The sequence below is a fragment of the Microtus oregoni genome, unplaced genomic scaffold, assembly GCF_018167655.1.
Source record: "Microtus oregoni isolate MIOR12 unplaced genomic scaffold, Mior012 000001F_ref0000356, whole genome shotgun sequence".
Taxonomy (NCBI): Eukaryota; Metazoa; Chordata; class Mammalia; order Rodentia; family Cricetidae; genus Microtus; species Microtus oregoni.
The window spans coordinates 67,422,525-67,440,405 of record NW_024543060.1 but is presented as its reverse complement, the minus strand read 5'-3'; the positions used below and the strand labels follow the sequence as shown (position 1 = coordinate 67,440,405).

The 17,881-nt window shown below is 42.4% G+C and overlaps 1 protein-coding gene across 1 annotated transcript in view; it reads left to right on the top strand.

Moving 5' to 3' along the window:
- Positions 1-4,777: 4,777 nt before the first annotated feature.
- The window catches only part of Ptprb (protein tyrosine phosphatase receptor type B), an 88,107-nt gene continuing 75,003 nt past the window's right edge, over positions 4,778-17,881 (top strand). Inside the window, exons 1-2 of the mRNA XM_041665071.1 lie at positions 4,778-5,045; positions 5,442-5,715. Of these exons, the coding sequence (XP_041521005.1) occupies positions 4,992-5,045; positions 5,442-5,715 (328 nt within the window). The 5' untranslated portion in view covers positions 4,778-4,991. The remainder of the gene's footprint in view (positions 5,046-5,441; positions 5,716-17,881) is intronic.

Genomic DNA, 17,881 nt, shown 5'->3' with positions numbered 1-17,881 from the left:
ACTCTCCTTCCTAGTGAGACATCAAATGATGCCCTATGCGCTGTCCAGCAGGCACATTCCTGTGTGAGTGCAATCCCCAGTGGTAGAGAGCTTAGGAAAAGTTGCTAGTTATAGGAAACAAAACATAACGGTAGTATGTTCAGTGTGCTGTGCACAGACCATGACAACCGTGTTTTGTGCATGGAAAACTAATGAGCAGAGAAGGGAAAGCCGTGTGTCCAGATGGGATTGAAGCAGTGGGAATCACTTTCTGGGTCTGAACTTCCCCGGGGAATGGCCTCACCCTGGGATCAGGAAGGATGTGGGGACCTTGTGCCACATTCAAACCAAATGTGTAGGTGAAGCCACCACACAGCTAACTCCATTATGGGGCAACCAACATTTTGGGGGTGCAAAACATGCATCCGAACTCTACCTCAGCCATACCAACCAGTGGTGAGAACAGGCATAGAAGTGTGAACACTGACCACAGATGAGCTTACTAGGACTTAAAAGTCCAGAGGAACATTCTGCACATTGGGTTTTTAAATCTATGGCTCCTGGCTCATGGCTTCTATAATCCTTGTAATTCCTTATGTATCTAGAATAATAAAAATAAATTTTGTTAAAATATTATACTTAGATCCCTGAAACAGCTCCGAGTGAATAAGGTAAAGCAATATTTTTCAACCACACCTGAGCTTTTATGAATGTGATTTTTAGAAGCACCACTGATAAATACTTAATAAGAGTTGAGGAGGCAAGGGCGGGGATTGACGGTTGCTTGGAGGGGAAAGGGCTAAAGTTGGAGTTCATTACCAGCAGTCAATGGTTCAACAAACCCTACTTCATAAAATATCTACAAAGGGCAAGTGTCCGGGGTGGAGGGTTTCCAGGAAGATGAGAAGAACATATCCCTGGGCTTCCAAGGGTGACATGCTCCCGACCGCATGGGGGTGGGCCTTTTACACCTTGCCCTGTACCCCTCTTATAGAGACGTTTGCTTACATCTTTAAATTGCCCTTTGCAATAAGCAAATAAGCATGAAAAATATATAAAGAAATAAAGTTGCCATTCCCAAGCAGGGGTTCTTGCCCCTGGTGAGTGGTGAGTTCAGCATCTATGCTCATAATGTAACAAGATTCATACCTTAGCTGTGAGCTTGTAAGGACTGTGTGAACGCAAACACGTTTGTTACCATGAATTTTTTCACCATTTTTAGAAGACAGCTGTCTAGTCAGAAGCAGGCACACCCTTCCTGTGGAGTCTGGGAAAGGCTTCCTGATGACAAAGGGAAAAGGTTAGGCCACTGTAATGGGGCAGAATGACTGACCCCCATTCCTGGAATGCGATGACTTCTAAAAGTAAATATAGGGCTATATTATAGGGCAAATGGACTCAAAAGCAGGTGAGGAATTCCAAACAAAGAGAACAAATAAGAAATGAGTCAACGTGTTTATCCTATGTACAGAATTTCATACACTCCCTATCCAAAAGATGACCTCAGGGACATGTTCTGTGCTCCTGCAACATGTAGCCACATTTGCAGATTTGCATATTAATACAGTAGCTGTGATTCCAATCTTTAAACCTTCTGTTTATTTTATATGTGTGAGGGTGTTTGGTCTGCAGTTATACCGTGTGTACCACACGCATGCCTGCCTGGTGCCCATGAGGTCAGAAGAGCATCAGACCTCCTAGAACTGTGGCCAAGCATAGTTGCAGATCATCGTGTGGGTTCTGGAAAATGAAGCCAGGTGCTTGCAAAGGCAACAGTGCTCTTAGCGGCTTAGCTCCCTCCGTGGTTCCTGCATTTATTATTTCGGAAGGAAAAATATAGTCCCTAAAAGTCCAAGTTTAAGCCAGACCTGTTGTCTCTCATTGTATATTCATTTTTATGGGCTATACTGAACCCATAACCTATTGGAAGCTCTGTTGCCAGCCTTGAGATGATAATGATAAAATAATGATAACTTGAAAGGCCAAAGTTATATAACTTTGGAGAAGAAATGTTTATAACTACTGGCCCTTTCCATCATGTTCTGATATGATTCTTCATCCATGTTGATGATATTTAAAAAATTATTTAATCTCAATTATTCTAAGCATACATGTTCAACTTTGATAGATCAAAATTTAAAAATGGATTTAAAAACATGAATTCTTATTTTCTGAACTCCTGGTCCTAGAAACACTCTCGACAGGTGCCTGAGAGCACTCTTGGCTGGGTTCGTGGGAGCACTCTTGGCAGGTGCCTGGGAGCACTTTTGACCAGGTTCATGGGAGCACTCTTGGAAGGTGCCTGAAAGCACTCCTGGGAGGTTCCTGGGAGCACTCTTGAACAGGTTCATGGAGCACTCTTGGCCAGGTTCCTGTTAATTTGGAAGCATTTAAGCAGTAATATTGGGAAAGTGTTTCCTACAGCCTCCATTGGTTCCTTTTCAAATGTCTTCAGGTATACTCTTATAAGTCATAAGGAAGGATTATTCGCTACTTTATATATTATGTTATATGTTAGAAAGTTTGGTCTAAAAGGATGCAGCATGCTAGAATATGTATGTGCACAAGTCTGTGTTTGTGTGTGTGAGCTTGGGAAAGATAGGATTGCTTAAAGATTTTCAGAGGACAGTGGATATTTAGTATATTTAAGTGGGAAGACTATAAATCCGAAAATCAATTGGAAAAATTTTAAATCCCAGAGAAGATGACAACGAAAAACCTAAACATCGGGAATTAGTAAGTGGGGTGTATGCAATGAATGAATTTAAAAGAGACCCAAAAAGAAAATAATGAGATAAATTGATATGGATGCTGCACCTGTTGCCGGACTTTTCAAATGAGGTTCGCCAAGTTGCTTTCACGTTTGTGATGGCATCATAGCTCTCTCTGTGACGCCTTTAGAACATCGTTCTTGTCTTCAACCCAGGTAGCCTTTTCTGAATACAGAAAGGTACGAAAAGGGTAGCAAGGAATGAGCTAAAAAGAAACTTCACTCAAGACTCAAGGCAGTTGGTGCTTGTATTGAAACACGCAGCTGATGGAGGAGAGAAGCAGGATACCAGTGATGAGAGAAAGGTGTGCCAGACTGTGGAGATTGCTGCGTGAAGGTCCAGAGAATGAAAATGGTTTTTCAGGGAGTGAAGCACCCTGGGTGAAGAACAGAACGTGCTGCAGTCTCCCAAAGCACACAGGTGTTTGGTGCTTGGTGAGCTTGCTGACTTGCAAGATCGATCGCAGACCTATGTGTGTCTACTTCTAAAGCCCAGAAGTCTCTGAAAGGCAATGAACTCAGTTTTTCATTAATCTTGGCAAGCATATTTTCCAAAAGAACTGAAGTGGTTTTCACTTTCTTCAAGTGTTCTACTTTCCCTCAAAGTGTATAGTAGACATAAGAAGCCGAGCCGTAAGAGTATCCACTCTGTAACGAATGTGCAGGAGTGGGTGCCTTATGCCGCAGTGATTTGAAAGGTAGTGTAATGATCCATCTGAGAAAATTATTGACAACCATGCTGATTGAGCCAATTAAGACCTTTGAGTTTTTTTATTAATGGCCAGACCAAGAGTGGGCTCACAACTCTGGAAGTCTCTTGGTGTCCTAGCTCAGGGATATAGTATAAAGGCAAAACACTTAAAGATTCATCATAGTTGAGGGTCAGAGAGTCTTAAAATGCTCATTCCTGCCAGAGCATAGTAGCCATTTGAAACAAAACCTGCCAGCTATTTTGCCTAATACATCTGGAACCATAATCAAGGCATGAAAATCTCAACTGTGTTGCCAAGGCAGACCTGACAGTTGTAGGGAGGGGGTGTAGGAAGCTAAGACCCGTCTTAAACATAAGACAGAATCAGAGCAGGATTTGGTCCCTACCTTAGTCATTTCAGTGGGGTCATATCTTTTGTTAAACAGCTCAAAACCTCGAAGCTATAAAAGGGGTTGCAAAGCTTCATTATTATCACCATACTAAGTACTTTCGCTTTTTGGATTGAGTTTCTTCTCGGACCTGCTTTGACACATACATTTCTTCAGGTTATATGACAGTCATCCCGGATCTTACAGATGATGCGGGAAACACCGCAGCCTACTTCTTTGGAGGGTGTGGGATGCTGAGTTATGGGAGTGTACGTGGGTAATGTGATTATTTTGTTGGCAGTTCACAGTATTTTCCTAAGATTTGGGGAGCCCACAGGCCTATACAAGCGAATTGGGCAAGTGGATGGAGAAAGGACAGGACGGTCCTGTTGATAATGGGCGGGCTCTTTGAGGGTCTTTTCTTCTGCTGATGTCAAAAGGATGCCGACAGTGACAAATGGGTGTTTTGAGGTGAGAAGGGCTAAAGCCCTCTAATAAAAGGCTTCAGGAAAGAGTGTGGGCGACCCAGGGAAATGTGCTCCGGTCAAGTTTAAGCCTGGGAAACGAGGCCCTGGAGAAAGCAGATGAGAAGATAGGAAGGAAGGTAGGGAGGGGGACGCTGGGTGTGGAGAGGAGAGGGGGCGCTGAAAAGTGAGAGCACTCAAGCACTTTTTAAAGCTATGACAACAGGGTTGAGGACCACTGGGAGGGAAAAAGTGAAAGTTCGGGGGGCGGGTAGAAGGCAGAGCCCCGCGGCCCCGGAAGGGACCCTTGGCTAGGGAAGCAGGAGCAGAGGCAGGGGGGCAGCTTGGCTGGCCTCAGGCCCCCTTGGCAGCCTCAGGCGTTGGCTCCTCGGGACTCCCTCCCTCTCCGGAGCATTGTTCCTTTGCCGGGAGACAAGGAAATTGCCTTTTGATTGCGGAAGTCCCGGACGGGGCTTGGGGGCGAGGCAGCGCGGGTCAGAATGGCAGCGTGGGAAGGGCCGCGCGCCGCGGGTCCCCGCCGCCTGTCGCGTCCGCAGCCCGCCCAGGGCGGCAGCAGAAGCAGCTGCTGCCGCGGCCCTAGCGCGTCCCCAGCTTCGAGGGAAGCGCGCTGCGCCCGCGGGGCGCGCTAAGCGCGCAACAAGTGGTACTCAAGGTGCCCTGGCAGTCCTCCCAGCGAGATGCTGAACCATGGAGCCACACTGGCCTTGTGGATCGCGCTGAGCCTCCTGCAGGTGAGCTGGCAGAGCAAGGGATGGGGACGATGCTCCACTCCCCGCTAAGAACCAAGTCCATCCTCGTCCCAGCCTCCGGGGATGCGCGAGGGGGAAAGGAACAAAATCTTATACTCCTATGTGGGAGAGTCATCCTTTCCTGAAATCCTGCCATCCACCAAACTGACAGCTTACCCTCCTGTCAAGACAGCAACTTTGGATCTCCAGCTGCTCCTAGGAGAGGTGGAGCAACTGGGGCGAAAGTTGCCCGCCATCCACTTCTCCTGTGAGCCCTTTCCTGGGTTGGAGGCTGAGCAGACAGCTGCAACTGGGGAGGACAGGTGGCTCAGGGAGGTGGCTAAGCCTCTAGGCACTGCAGACTGGGGACTTAATCCGTGCTCTGTGGTTCTTTTGCAGGCTGGACTGGCAGAGCTAGAGAGATGTAACTTCACACTGTTGGAGTCCAAGATCTCCAGCTTCTCAGCGTCTATCCAGTGGAGGACTTTGGGGTCACCCTGCAACTTTAGCCTCATCTACAGCAGTGATACCTCAGGGCCCGCGCTGTGCCATCCCTTTCGGATAGACAACATTACCTATGGATGTAACCCCAAGGATTTACAAGCAGGGACCCTCTATAACTTTAGGATTGTTTCTCTGGATGGAGAAGAGAGAACTTTGGTCTTACAGACAGGTAAAGAGTAACAGGTGTCATGGGATGGCCAAGCTACTCTAAGCTGAGCCTTGCCTTTTCCGATTGGGGCTTTCATTTGATCTTTGGGCATTTAAAAGTGTGTGTGTGTGTGTGTGTGTGTGTGTGTGTGTGTAGATATTGGACTAGGATTTCTAGTTGTCTAAGGCCTGGTCAGAGCAACTTGCTTGACTCTTGAGGGCTCCTTTAGTGCTGAAAACAGAAGCTGACTAAGCAGCCCCTGGAAGGAAGGGGGTAGAGGGAGATTTTTTTTCTTTAACTGATGGGGTTTGAGCTTCCAACATAGTAAATTTGTCACACATCAGAATCATTTTAAGTAAATGTTTTAATAATAATGGAGTTGTGATGGTTAAGAATATGCTTGGTTGTGTTTATGGAACGTGAACTAGAATATAAAATCTTCAGGAATAGAACAGTCCTTTTCATAGGGACCGTTGGAAAAGTCTCTTGAAATGAAAATGCAAAGATGATTTGGGGTTTCTTGAGGTACATAACAGTGGAGAACATTCTTTGGCCACTCTGAAGTTCGAATCAGTGGTTTCCCAGGATCTCCTTCTGTGTGTGATGCTATGTCTGTCTCTCTTTCCTCTCTTGTCTGTGAAGTGAAAGGCTGGCTGGCGCTTCAGGCGCAAGCTCTTCCCACCTGCAGGGGCTGCCGCAGGCATTTTCCTCACGGGAGCCTCCCTGCATGAGGGCGCTGCAGATTCCCCAGTTCCTTAGTCTTTGCCATCTCTGTTCCATACAACAGTGAAGACTTCCTTCAACCAGAAGTAAATCAAAGAGAACAATTCTGAAAATTGGATAGAGAAATGAGCTATCTTTATGATTCTTTCTTGTTTCTACCTGAACAAAGATGGTTTCTTTGGCCATAGCTCTTTGAAGGCCACCAGTCTGACTGAAAGCAGGGTTGGGAAATCTCACTGAATCCCTGAAATATTAATAAACTATTAATCCTTTCATAGATCTTTTAGTCCATGATGCCCACTTACATCATTTGACTTGCTACAGATGAAATATAGAGGTAATTCTTGAGGGCTGAAGGAACCTCAGTTTGAAAAGACAAATCGCTTGTTAAGAATATGCTTGTATTTATATGGAACCAGAGAGAGAGAGAGAGAGAGAGAGAGAGAGAGAGAGAGAGAGAGAGAGTAAAATCAACTATAGGAGTGGAAATAGCTGGATATTCAGTCATTATGTTGTCAATTTTTTGGAAGCTGAAGCTGGTTCTGTGACAGCTCACACCACTACAGCTGTAGAATGCTGGAGATTGTCTGTCCAGATGTGCCAGGTACACCGGAAAGGGCCTCACCAACAGTGTGTGTGTTCAGTGCAGCCGAGCGGTTTTTAAGGTAGCTGCATTTTCAGAATGTTCATAAACGTTCGGGAAAACATTAGCCTTAAGGAGTCTGGAGACAGTTATTTATCCCAAGGATTTACTTCATAGAAACCAAAATGATCGTGAGAAAACCATCCATTGTGGGTGTTAGTAACATAAGTCAAGCTTCGAGTCGTGACACAGGGAGATGCTCCAAGTCCAGAAGCATTTGGTAAACATGAGAAACAGTCACACTGCACGGATGCTATTGGATAAACGGCTTCGATGTGCTTGCTGTTTCACTATGCTAGAGACAGAAGCCAGCCAGGGCTTACTCCATACGAGGCAAGCCTTGGACCACTGAGCTACACCCAGGCTCGTTAATTTTCCTAAGGATGTAGTTTTCACCATACATTTCCTGAGCCCCAGGGTAAATATGGATGATGGGAACTGCAGATGGTGTCTGCATAATGGCAATTGTCCCCCCATGCACGTATGATGGTATAATCCTTCTCAGAACTCTCCATGCCTTTAAAATAAAGATTTCATTTAAATACAAAAATTTGAATTACCATTTTTAAATATTGTTTTAGGGAGGGCTTTTTAAAGTTGTTTATTTATATATTCATTTATATGTAGTGCTTTCTAAATTTTTTTTTTTTTTTTTTTTTTTTTTTTTTTTTTTTTTTGGTTTTCTGAGACAGGGTTTCTCTGTGGTTTTGGAGCCTGTCCTGGAACTAGCTCTTGTAGACCAGGCTGGTCTCAAACTCACAGAGATCCTCCTGCCTCTGCCTCCTGAGTGCTGGGATTAAAGGCGTGCACCACCATCGCCCGGCCTGCTTTCTAAATTTTAAAGGCGTATGGAAGTTTAGATTTTGTTAAGAGAAAATAACTATTATTCCTCAGTATTGATTACTAAATAAAATATATAAAAAATTATTTTGTTTTATGTAGACCTGGACTTTGAAAATATTAAGCAAGTAGTATTTCATCAATAGAAAGCCTTCAGTCCAGATTTCAAATTACATTTGGAAAATGTGGATTCAAATTTAGATTAACAAGAATTCGCTGTGTGGGATGGCAAAGGGAAAACGCCAGAGAGATGGATGAGTTTATAAAATCACAATCCAAAAAAAAAAAAAAATGGTCCTTGCTCTTGTAGCCTAGAGCAGGCGTGAGAGGTTATATTGACAATGGCCACACAGCCTTACACATCTTTCCTGAATGAGGCCTTTGTCCTGCTTCGTGAGTACCAGGCTGCTGTACTCACAGAGAGGACACAGAGCTATTCTCAAGTTTATCTGGTGATTAACTGGGATGCAGCGAGAATGCCGTGAAGTGTCAGGTTGTGCAGTGTGACTTTGCCGGGAAATAATACAATGGTCATACCAAATATTGAATAAGTGGGCATATTTCTGAGACTGTAATCTCAGAGTCGCAAACAGGGTTTGCAAAGCCCCTGGGATGCCTAGCTGTTTAAATGATAACTAGACCCTGCTTGGTATCTGTAGTATTTGTGGAAATGCTAGCTCATTTCAGCAGTGTTAAGAGCTCAGAAGTCACCGGGCACATCTCTAACCCCAGTACTTAGGAAGCAGAGGCCTCTGGATCTCTGTGAGTTTGAGGCCAGCATGGTCTACATATTGAGTTCCAAGCTAGCCAGAGTAAAAAAACAACAACAACAAAAAAAAAAAAGAACAACAACAACAAACTGTATTTTCAGATTTACAGAAAAGTTATGACTTAGCACACAGATACCTCAGATTTCCCCATTCTTGTGGTGTTTGTTGCAGTGAATGAGCCAGTATTAGCATAATTAACTCATAATGAATTTACGTGTCCTTACTCTGTCCCAGGATCTTATTTGGTGTCCCACATGGCATTCATTGTTGCTGATAATCCAGATGGTATTTAATACCACACACAGAAAGAGAGAGGAGAGGGTGGGGGAGGGGGAGGTTGAGACTCCTAGGTTTTGCTCTATAGCCCAAGGCTGATGCTTTTCTTAGGTTTAACCTGGAGCTCCAGATCTTAGGTTTTCGGCAGGAACAGCATATACAGAGGTCAAGTTCTCATCGGGTCACACTGAGGCTCTTCCTGTGAACATGATCTGTCACTTTTGGTGCTGAAAAGTCGTCTGAGGTAGAGTTCAGTTTCTGACCCATTGTCTCATCTCCTGGAGCCGAGTGAACTGGAGGTGGGAATTTTACTTGGGGAATGACCATCCACAGGCATTTGACGTCCTGCTAATCTTAGCTACTTATTAATTTCCCTAGGAAAAATAATGCTCAAACATCCCCAACCTCAAATAATTTTAATCATATTAACATAATGAATTTTTTTCTGCCTGCCCCCCCCTCTCTCTCTTTCTCTCTCTCTTATTTAGTTATATGTTCATTGGTGTTTTGCCTGCATGTATGTATGTGTGGGGATGTTGGATCCCCTGGAACTGAACTTAAAGACAGTTGTGAGCCACATGTGGGTTCTGGGAATTGAAACTGGTCCTCTGGAAGAGCAGTCAGTGCTTTTAACTGCTGAGCCATCTCTCCAGTCACAAATTTCTTTTTTTTTTTTTTTTTTTTTTTTTTTTTTTTTTTTTTTTGGTTTTTCGAGACAGGGTTTCTCTGTGGTTTTGGAGCCTGTCCTGGAACTAGCTCTTGTAGACCAGGCTGGTCTCGAACTCCCAGAGATCCGCCTGCCTCTGCCTCCCGAGTGCTGGGATTAAAGGCGTGCGCCACCACCGCCCGGCCTAGTCACAAATTTCTTAATCTATATGAAAGCCATTTAAGAACTTTCATTATCAAATTACTGCATCTGCTATTATTTTCATTACTGAACTGTATGGATTGTACTGGATTGGCTGCCCTACCAAAACTTGGGTCGTCTAAAAACAAAATTGATTTTCCCTTAATCCTTGAGGCTGAAATTCCAAAGTCAAACACCTGCAGCTTTTCTGTCTTCATAGGTTTCTCTCCTTGTCTTGTACATGGCCACTGTCTCAAAGTGACAGATCTGTCCATCCAAACAAGGCTTTTCTTGAAAGGACACTAGTCATATTAGATCTAATGGCCCCACTACAAATTACTCTCCTCTAAAGACTCCCACTCTCTCAAATACAGCCTCATTCTGGACTTACTGAAACCTGCAGCTTCAATACACATTAGCTATAATTTTAAATATAAGCCATTATTTCTGGGAAAAAAAAACCTCTGTAACTTTCTCTCATCCACAAATTTTACAGAGAATGATAGGGAAACATTTCTATGCTATGTGAAACGAACCTGAACTTGGAAAAAATAGAGCTGGGGATCAAAGTGCTTTAAAGCACACTGCAGCTTGGGGGCCGCCGGCATTTCTTTTCCATCACCCATTAACAGTAATATTTGGGGACCATGCCTTCTTATGTGTGCTTGAATCTATAATCCTGGGACTATTCATTGTGATTTCCAGGGAGAAAGATTGTTGTGTGTTTTTATGCTACAATACCTTCCATATTTAGTACATGAAAACATAAAATATCTATAGATAGATAGATAGATAGTCAGCAATATATGTTCAACATAATAGATACTTATATTTTATATATTTATATCAACATAATATGTATTTATTGTATATATTTATTATATTTGCATATATATACATATATATAACTTTTGGATTTGGCCTTTGTTTTGTGTTTTGGAGCAGGGTCTCCCTGTGTTCTCCCCATTGCTACATTCAAACGCATGACAATTCTCCCTTCTCAGCCTCTCAGGTTTCTACTGTTTGACTCTCTCTCACGGAGCCTCTGTGGAGTGGGCATTTGAAAGTTCCTATGATGCTTCAGAGATGAATTCTGAAGGCAGGGCGCCTCCACTCTTCACTGGCAGAATCTTTAGAGAACGTTGCCTTTTGCCTCAGGGCCACTTATTAATCTGTATGGTGGGATGGGAAAATAATAATGCCTACTTCATAGGGTCGTTAGGAGGTTTTAGTTGTCAGATTGGAATAATTTGTCAACTGAAAATTAGAAAAAGAATCATATTCTTCATGCAGTAAATCTATATTTATTTCCAGCTTGGATATGGTCTTCAGCTTGCTAGGAACTAACATAATTTTCACAAATCCACCTTGCTAAAAACTAACACAATTTTCACCTAGCTCATTCATGACAGAGCCGGACCTTGATCTCTGCTTTATCTGTCTCAATACTCTGACCTTTGTTCTACAGAATGAATATTATTTTTAAGGTGTTATTAGTTCCTTCACATCTCTATGTGATGTCCTAGTACCTTTGAAGTCAACTTTTAAGGAAAAAAAATATACGGAAAAGAACAGAATGAATTGTGCTGCCTTCCTTTTTTATATGGGAATTTGCTAGATTTCCTACAGAGAAGAAAAGATGGAGTTGGTATTGGCTGCTTTCTCATCCTGTAGGAGAAACCAAGCCCATTGGGTATGTGGCTACATGGAAATTAAGGTGCAGCTCTGCCCCTAAATATGCGCAACTAAAAGGAGCACAACAGGTTTTTGGGGATGTTTGTATTGTTCCTTCAGTATGGAGAAAAACACTGAACATAGCAAACACATAAGAAAGTAAAAAAAAAAAAAAAAAAAAAAGATAACTCAACAATTAAGAGCACTTGTGGTTCTTTCAAAGGCCTGAGTTCAATTCCCAGAACCCATATGGTGACTCACAACCTCCAGTTCCAGGGGATCCAGCGCCCTCTTCTGACCTCTATAGCAGCAAGCGCACACACAGTGCACAGACATATGTGTGAGCAAAATACTCGTACACGTAAAATAAATGCATTTTATTTTTTTTTAAAGAAAAAAGTCAACATAGTCATATAATGAGATAGCATGTGCTTGTTGCCTGCCTTTGACAAATTACCAGTTTATGGCCAACCTTGCTTCATGTATATCGTTGTCCACTGCTTATCATTTTGAACAATCCAATCATGGTGATCTCATTTGATTTATAAATATTCCAATTTGCATCTTTATAGGTATGGTTAAAAAGAACCATATAACAACAATATAGTTATCTTACCCAACACTAGCAAAAAAAAAAAAATGTCCTTACTGTTTAGCTGTGCGGGTATGAATGCATGCCTCACGAGGTAGCTCAATCATTTCGACTTAGGAAGCTTTAGAGCGGCAGCCCTATTTGAAACTGTGGCTGAAAAACCTCTCTGTATAGTGCACCCATGCAGTACTTTAGATAATACTGAGGAGACCGTGGTGTTGGTGACAATGAACTGGGGACAGGGAGCTCTAACGGACTCTCTGGGGAAGAGAATGCAGTTCCTGTAGGCTGTCGGAAGGCTCTCGGTGCTGGTAGGCTTCTGAAGCCCAGTAGATGTGAACTCTTCAGGGATTTTGATTACACTTCTTTCTCTCTTTGCAACTGCTGTCTTTATTCTGGTTTTCAAGTCCTATGCACCTTCCAAATTTGCTGGGGTTTATCTCCTTCATAAAGCGCACATCTGAAGTCCATGGTCCTTGGATACTATTCTCTGCTTTTCAATTTTAGCATTGAAATGTCCTTTATTACTGTATAGATCAAGCATCCCATCCAAAAAAATCTGAAATCCTCCAAAATCTGGAACTTTTTGAGGACTGACATGATGTCACTAAAAGAAAATGCCACGCCATAAAACTCTGCTTCCTGCATGAATTTTTAAAGTATATGTAATTACCTTTATGCTATGTTCTTAGGCTATAAGGAAACATGCAAATACTGTGTTTAGACGTGGGTTCAACCCTCACGATACTTATTAGGTGTGTGTAGAAATATTTCAAGATAAACTCCAAACATGAGACATGTTTGCTTCAAGCATTTCAAGTAAAATTAAAATCTCCTGGTGTGGAGCATAGTATTTGCAGTAAGACTCATGCCAACCACATTCTACACAGTGGCACCCCTGTGCCAGGGCTGCCCTTAACTCGTCATCTGCATCACTTCTTACCACAACCCTGAAAAATTCACATTACTAGTTCCGGTTAAGATGAGGAGTCGAGGAACAAGGGGGCAAAGTACCTTGCCTATAGCCATCCTTGTGATCAACGCCGGTGCTGGGATGTAGCCGTCTAAGTGTGATGCCAAAGTTGGTTGCCTTGATAATTCATCTCGATTCTGCTTATTCCTCTCACGTATGCCTCAGATTCACAGATTTCAGGCCTTGACCGGCTCTTAATGAATATTTAGTGTTGGATATGATGTTCTGCTAAATAATATGGCAGTCTGTATTGTTGTTGACAATGTGGCAAATAATTGTCAAAGCGGCTCTAACTTCCGTCAAGGTTGTTAGAGGTGTACAGAAGTACCTTGTGGCTGAAGTTTACTCTTAATGTAAATCTCATGACCAGTAACCTGATGTACTAACTCAATAGTATACATTCCACATTAACATAATATATTGTATCATCCTTAAGGTAAGGAAGAAAACCAATTATAGCATTGGTTCTCAACCTTCCTAATGCTGCGATCCTTTAATACGGTTCCTCGTGTTGTGATGACCCCTCAACCACAAAATTATTTTCATTGCTACTTTATAACTGTAATTTTGCTACTGTTATGAATTGCAATGTTTTCCGATGGTCTTAGGTGACCCCTGTTAAAGGGTCATTCGACACCTCCTCAGAGGGGGTGTGACCCACAGGTTGAGAACTGCTGGACTGTAGTCAATCAGCAATAACAACAAAAGAAATTCTTTCCACAAGAAATGGATTGAATGTGCTGGAGACTGTGGGAAATTCCCTTCGTGTGCTATTTTTCTTCCCCTTTTCAGGAGCATGTACCAGGAATTATTTGAGATTATTACTCCAGACCCCGTGAATTTCCATGAAAAAGAAAACCCCTCTGATTAGTTGATTTGGATCACTGAAGTCCATTTCAGGTTATACAAAATGCCAAGTAGGTGTAGTTTGCAATCAATCAAGCTAGCTACCCGCCTGCTTTTAAATAAGAAAGGTAGATACCCCGGTTTCTGTAAAGCTCTCAGAACTTGACTCTGGGTGCACAAAGGCCCCCTGGGCTTGAGTGAGACAGTAAAGAAAAAAATAATTAGAAAGAAAGGTTCCATCCAGAGCCAGGAAACCCTTGAATGCCTGTGAAGAAACTTGAGCTCTGCCTTGAAGCGGATGCTGATGGAGTTCTTGCTGCTTTGATGGCAATGAGGATAGAAGCAAGGAGAGGCACACATTAAGTAAATTGGCAAGAGTGGAGGAAAGACATGGCATAAGGAAAACACCTAAATGTCTCTTGCAGCAATCTAGCACAAAGTGATAGGACCTCGGGCAAATGCATTAAAACTACTAGGGAAAGGCACAGATAAGGAAAATGCTTTAAAACTCAGCGGGAAGACTCCCTTGAGGAGCCAACATCCACTCCAGGGCGTGATTCTGGCTGCCGTTTGGTGTGTCTCTTTCCCACATGCTTAGCTGTATCTACAGCCACTTCTTAATAAACTCTCACTTCACTTCCTAAAATGATAAACAAATCAGAAGTTCAAGGGAGCTTTCACGTGCCTAGAAGTGCACATAGGTGTCATTATTGCTGTCACTCACGCTGAGGATGCTCTCAACTTTGATGCTGTAGAAGCCTGCCTGGCATTTCCACAAACGCTTCGTTGGTTGTGGTTACACTGGATAGGCAGTTCAGGGCAGCGTTTCCCGTGCTGGGAAGACCACGCGGCTTGTATCCAGGTGTGGGATATTTGGCTGCACTTCCTGGTGCCTCAGCTTTCCTTCCAGGAGAGGAGGCTCACTGGGAATCCTGACGTCCTATGCAGATATAGGTCCCAGATCGCTGTTGACACCAGAGCAGCAGCTGGCTGCACTTTTCTGGATTTAACTTCATTTCTAAAATAATTCCAACCATTTCACATGTTAAGCCTAGAAATCTGTGTATCAATAAACACTAATGTTTTTAGTAACCTCACTGATAAGAATCATATGGGTTAAATATTGTTTGCATTAGAAATAATTCCTTTCCAAGCAACTTTTTTTTTTTGAAAGGAAAACATAATTCATTTTGGCTTAGGAATTTTGCCAAGCTTTGTTTTTTCTTTTGAGAACAGAAAAATCGGGCTGGCAGTTATATAACTGAATTGTCAAACAGTGTTAAAATTCCCCCACAATATACAAACATACATACATTCGCATATACATACATACATACATACATACATATGAAATTTGGGGCGGGAGATGGCTCAGTGGGTTAAATGCTTCCCATGCAACTATGAGGACCTGAGTTGGAATCCCCAGAAACACACAAACACAAGCATGGTAATGCACGTCTATAATCCCAATTTTCCCAAGGCAAGATGGGTAATAGAGAATCTCCAGGAAACTCATGGGCCAGTCAGTCTGGTAGATGCAGTGACGACCACCAAGAAACCCTGCCTCCAACAGGGTGGAATACAAGAGCACCCAAGCTTGTAATCTCCACATACATGCCATGGCACACCTGTGTACCAGTACTCACACACACAAACACACACACATACATACAAACACATCACACACACACACACACATGCACACACACTGATACACACCAAAGACCCATGCACCCCAAATAGAAGCATATGACTTTTATCTACTATGAACTCCTAATGTTTTTAAGACAGTGAAGTTTTCATTGGGCTTAGATGAAAAAGAATCCTACCAACTCTTTAGCTTCTGCAGCATGCAGCGCAGCCATGGACCCCTGCCAGCGCAGGGCTTTATCGCAGTCTAAATGGGGTTTTAAGTGTTGTTTCCAGGGCAGGTTCTCCCAGTCCAGACACTTCCCAGCTTCATTGTTTCTTTGTTCTGCCGGATGTACGAAGGATTGACTGTTTTGTTTTCTGGCTCAGAGAGATTAGATGAAGTCTGCATTTCTGAAGCTCAACCTCTAGGCACGCAACCTTAATATTCATTTTTCACAGCTCATATTTTGTAGATTTTGTATATTTAGATTCTAGTGATCATAACACTTTATTTAATCTTTATCTGACTTGGTGGTAGGCAAAGATGGCAAGATTTATCTCTTTGGAACTGACACTGAGTGCAAATATCTCTTTTACCCTTGTCCTTAAAATGTTACTTCAGCAAAAATACTTCTGCTTGGTCCCACAGTGTTGTTCTCAAGGCTTGCTGGATCTCATGATGTTGGGTATCTTATTCTTGTCAGGCAACTATAAACCTTGTGTGAGAGGGAAATTACCTTCTTTCCTTTCAGTATGGCATGTCCTGTGTAGGACAGAAAATGTAAAGAACATTACCCCCATCATTCCCCTTCCCCCCAAAATTCTAGTTTTCAATGAAAAAAAAACTATGAAGAGAAATCATCTTGGAAAGTTATTTTAGCTTAAATTAGAAAATTAGTTCCAAGATTTTACAAAGACTTTTTTTAAATAACAGAAGCAATTGAAGACATTGTCAGTTTAGTTTGCAATTTTTTGTTTTACTTTTACCTCCTTGTTATCAGAGATTCATAAGAAAACATTCATTTCTTTGATAAAGGGAACCGAAATAAGATTTTGTACTGAGTGCCCATTGCATGCTGGGTAAAATCTCCTCTATATCTGATTTGCTCTCAAAATTCCTTGGAACTCTGGTATTTATCATATCATCATCATCATCATCATCATCATCATCACACTCCAGACAAGTAGGGAGATAGAAGTTTTGATGGAGTACCACTCATTCACAGGGTCACATAAGTGGTATATAAAGAGCCAAGATTTGAACACAGCTCCATCTGATTCCAAAGTCCGTGCTCTCTAGGACTCTATGCCACTGGTTCCATGGCAGATTATCAGCGTGTAATAGAACATTACAAACTGTCCAAGTATAGAACAACCAAGCCATAGGGCCAGATTCAAAGCCTCTGAGTGTTAAAACACAGTCCCTTTGGGTGAACACAAGGGTTGAAAACACAGAGTAAAGGGTGTTTGTTTTCAAAGCTCACCTGCGCTCTGGGCCCTCTCTCTGAGATACTGCCTTAATTTTCTTATCAGCTATTCTTTGTATTTCTAATAATTATTGATATATTAGTGTCATATTTAATTTTTAGTGAATGATGAATTCATATAAAAGTAGCATAAAACATGAAGGCATGGGATTTCATAAGCTGTATTACACATACGATATCTGGTTCACCCATAGGTAGTCTTTACGAACCGTCTGATCACAAATGCCATTTGAATATAAAGTGAGGTTAGCTTGCTTGTTGGAGTTGTGTTAATAGCAAATGAACACCTTTTTATAAGGTCCGTAATTCTTGCCGTCATGAAGAAAATGCAGCCGTCAGCAGGTGGATAGAGCTGAGGTCTGTATAGCTATGCCGCTCAAACAAATGCCCTGACTCATACATTGTTCTTCAATACCTCATTCTGACTTTTGAGGCCAAGAACTATGCAGGATTGCTAATTTTTTTTTCATGTGGATGTTTCTCCATGGTTCTGGTCTCTGTATGCAAAGTCGGGACAGCCTAATTTCATATGTTTGACGGTCACTATGCCTGATGAATAACTGCTTATGAAAGGCTGTTGACCTAGCTCCCAATCTGGTGCTGATTGAACTTCAACGGTGAAGATTCCGCAAAGGCAGAGCCGTGTTCCCCAAACGAACCCTGACTCTGAGAACAGAAATGAAGTGAACTGTTAGGTGCAAAACACTATCAATCCTACCAGCCCTAGGGTCCCTGGCAACTCCAGCATGCTCCAGAACTAAGATCTTAAAAATCTAGGGATATTGGTAATTCCAGCAATTGGGAACATTGATTTTGGTAAGCAAGTCTATTTCAGAATCAATATCTAATCTGTGCCTTTTGTGATTATCTAATAGCTGAAAGCT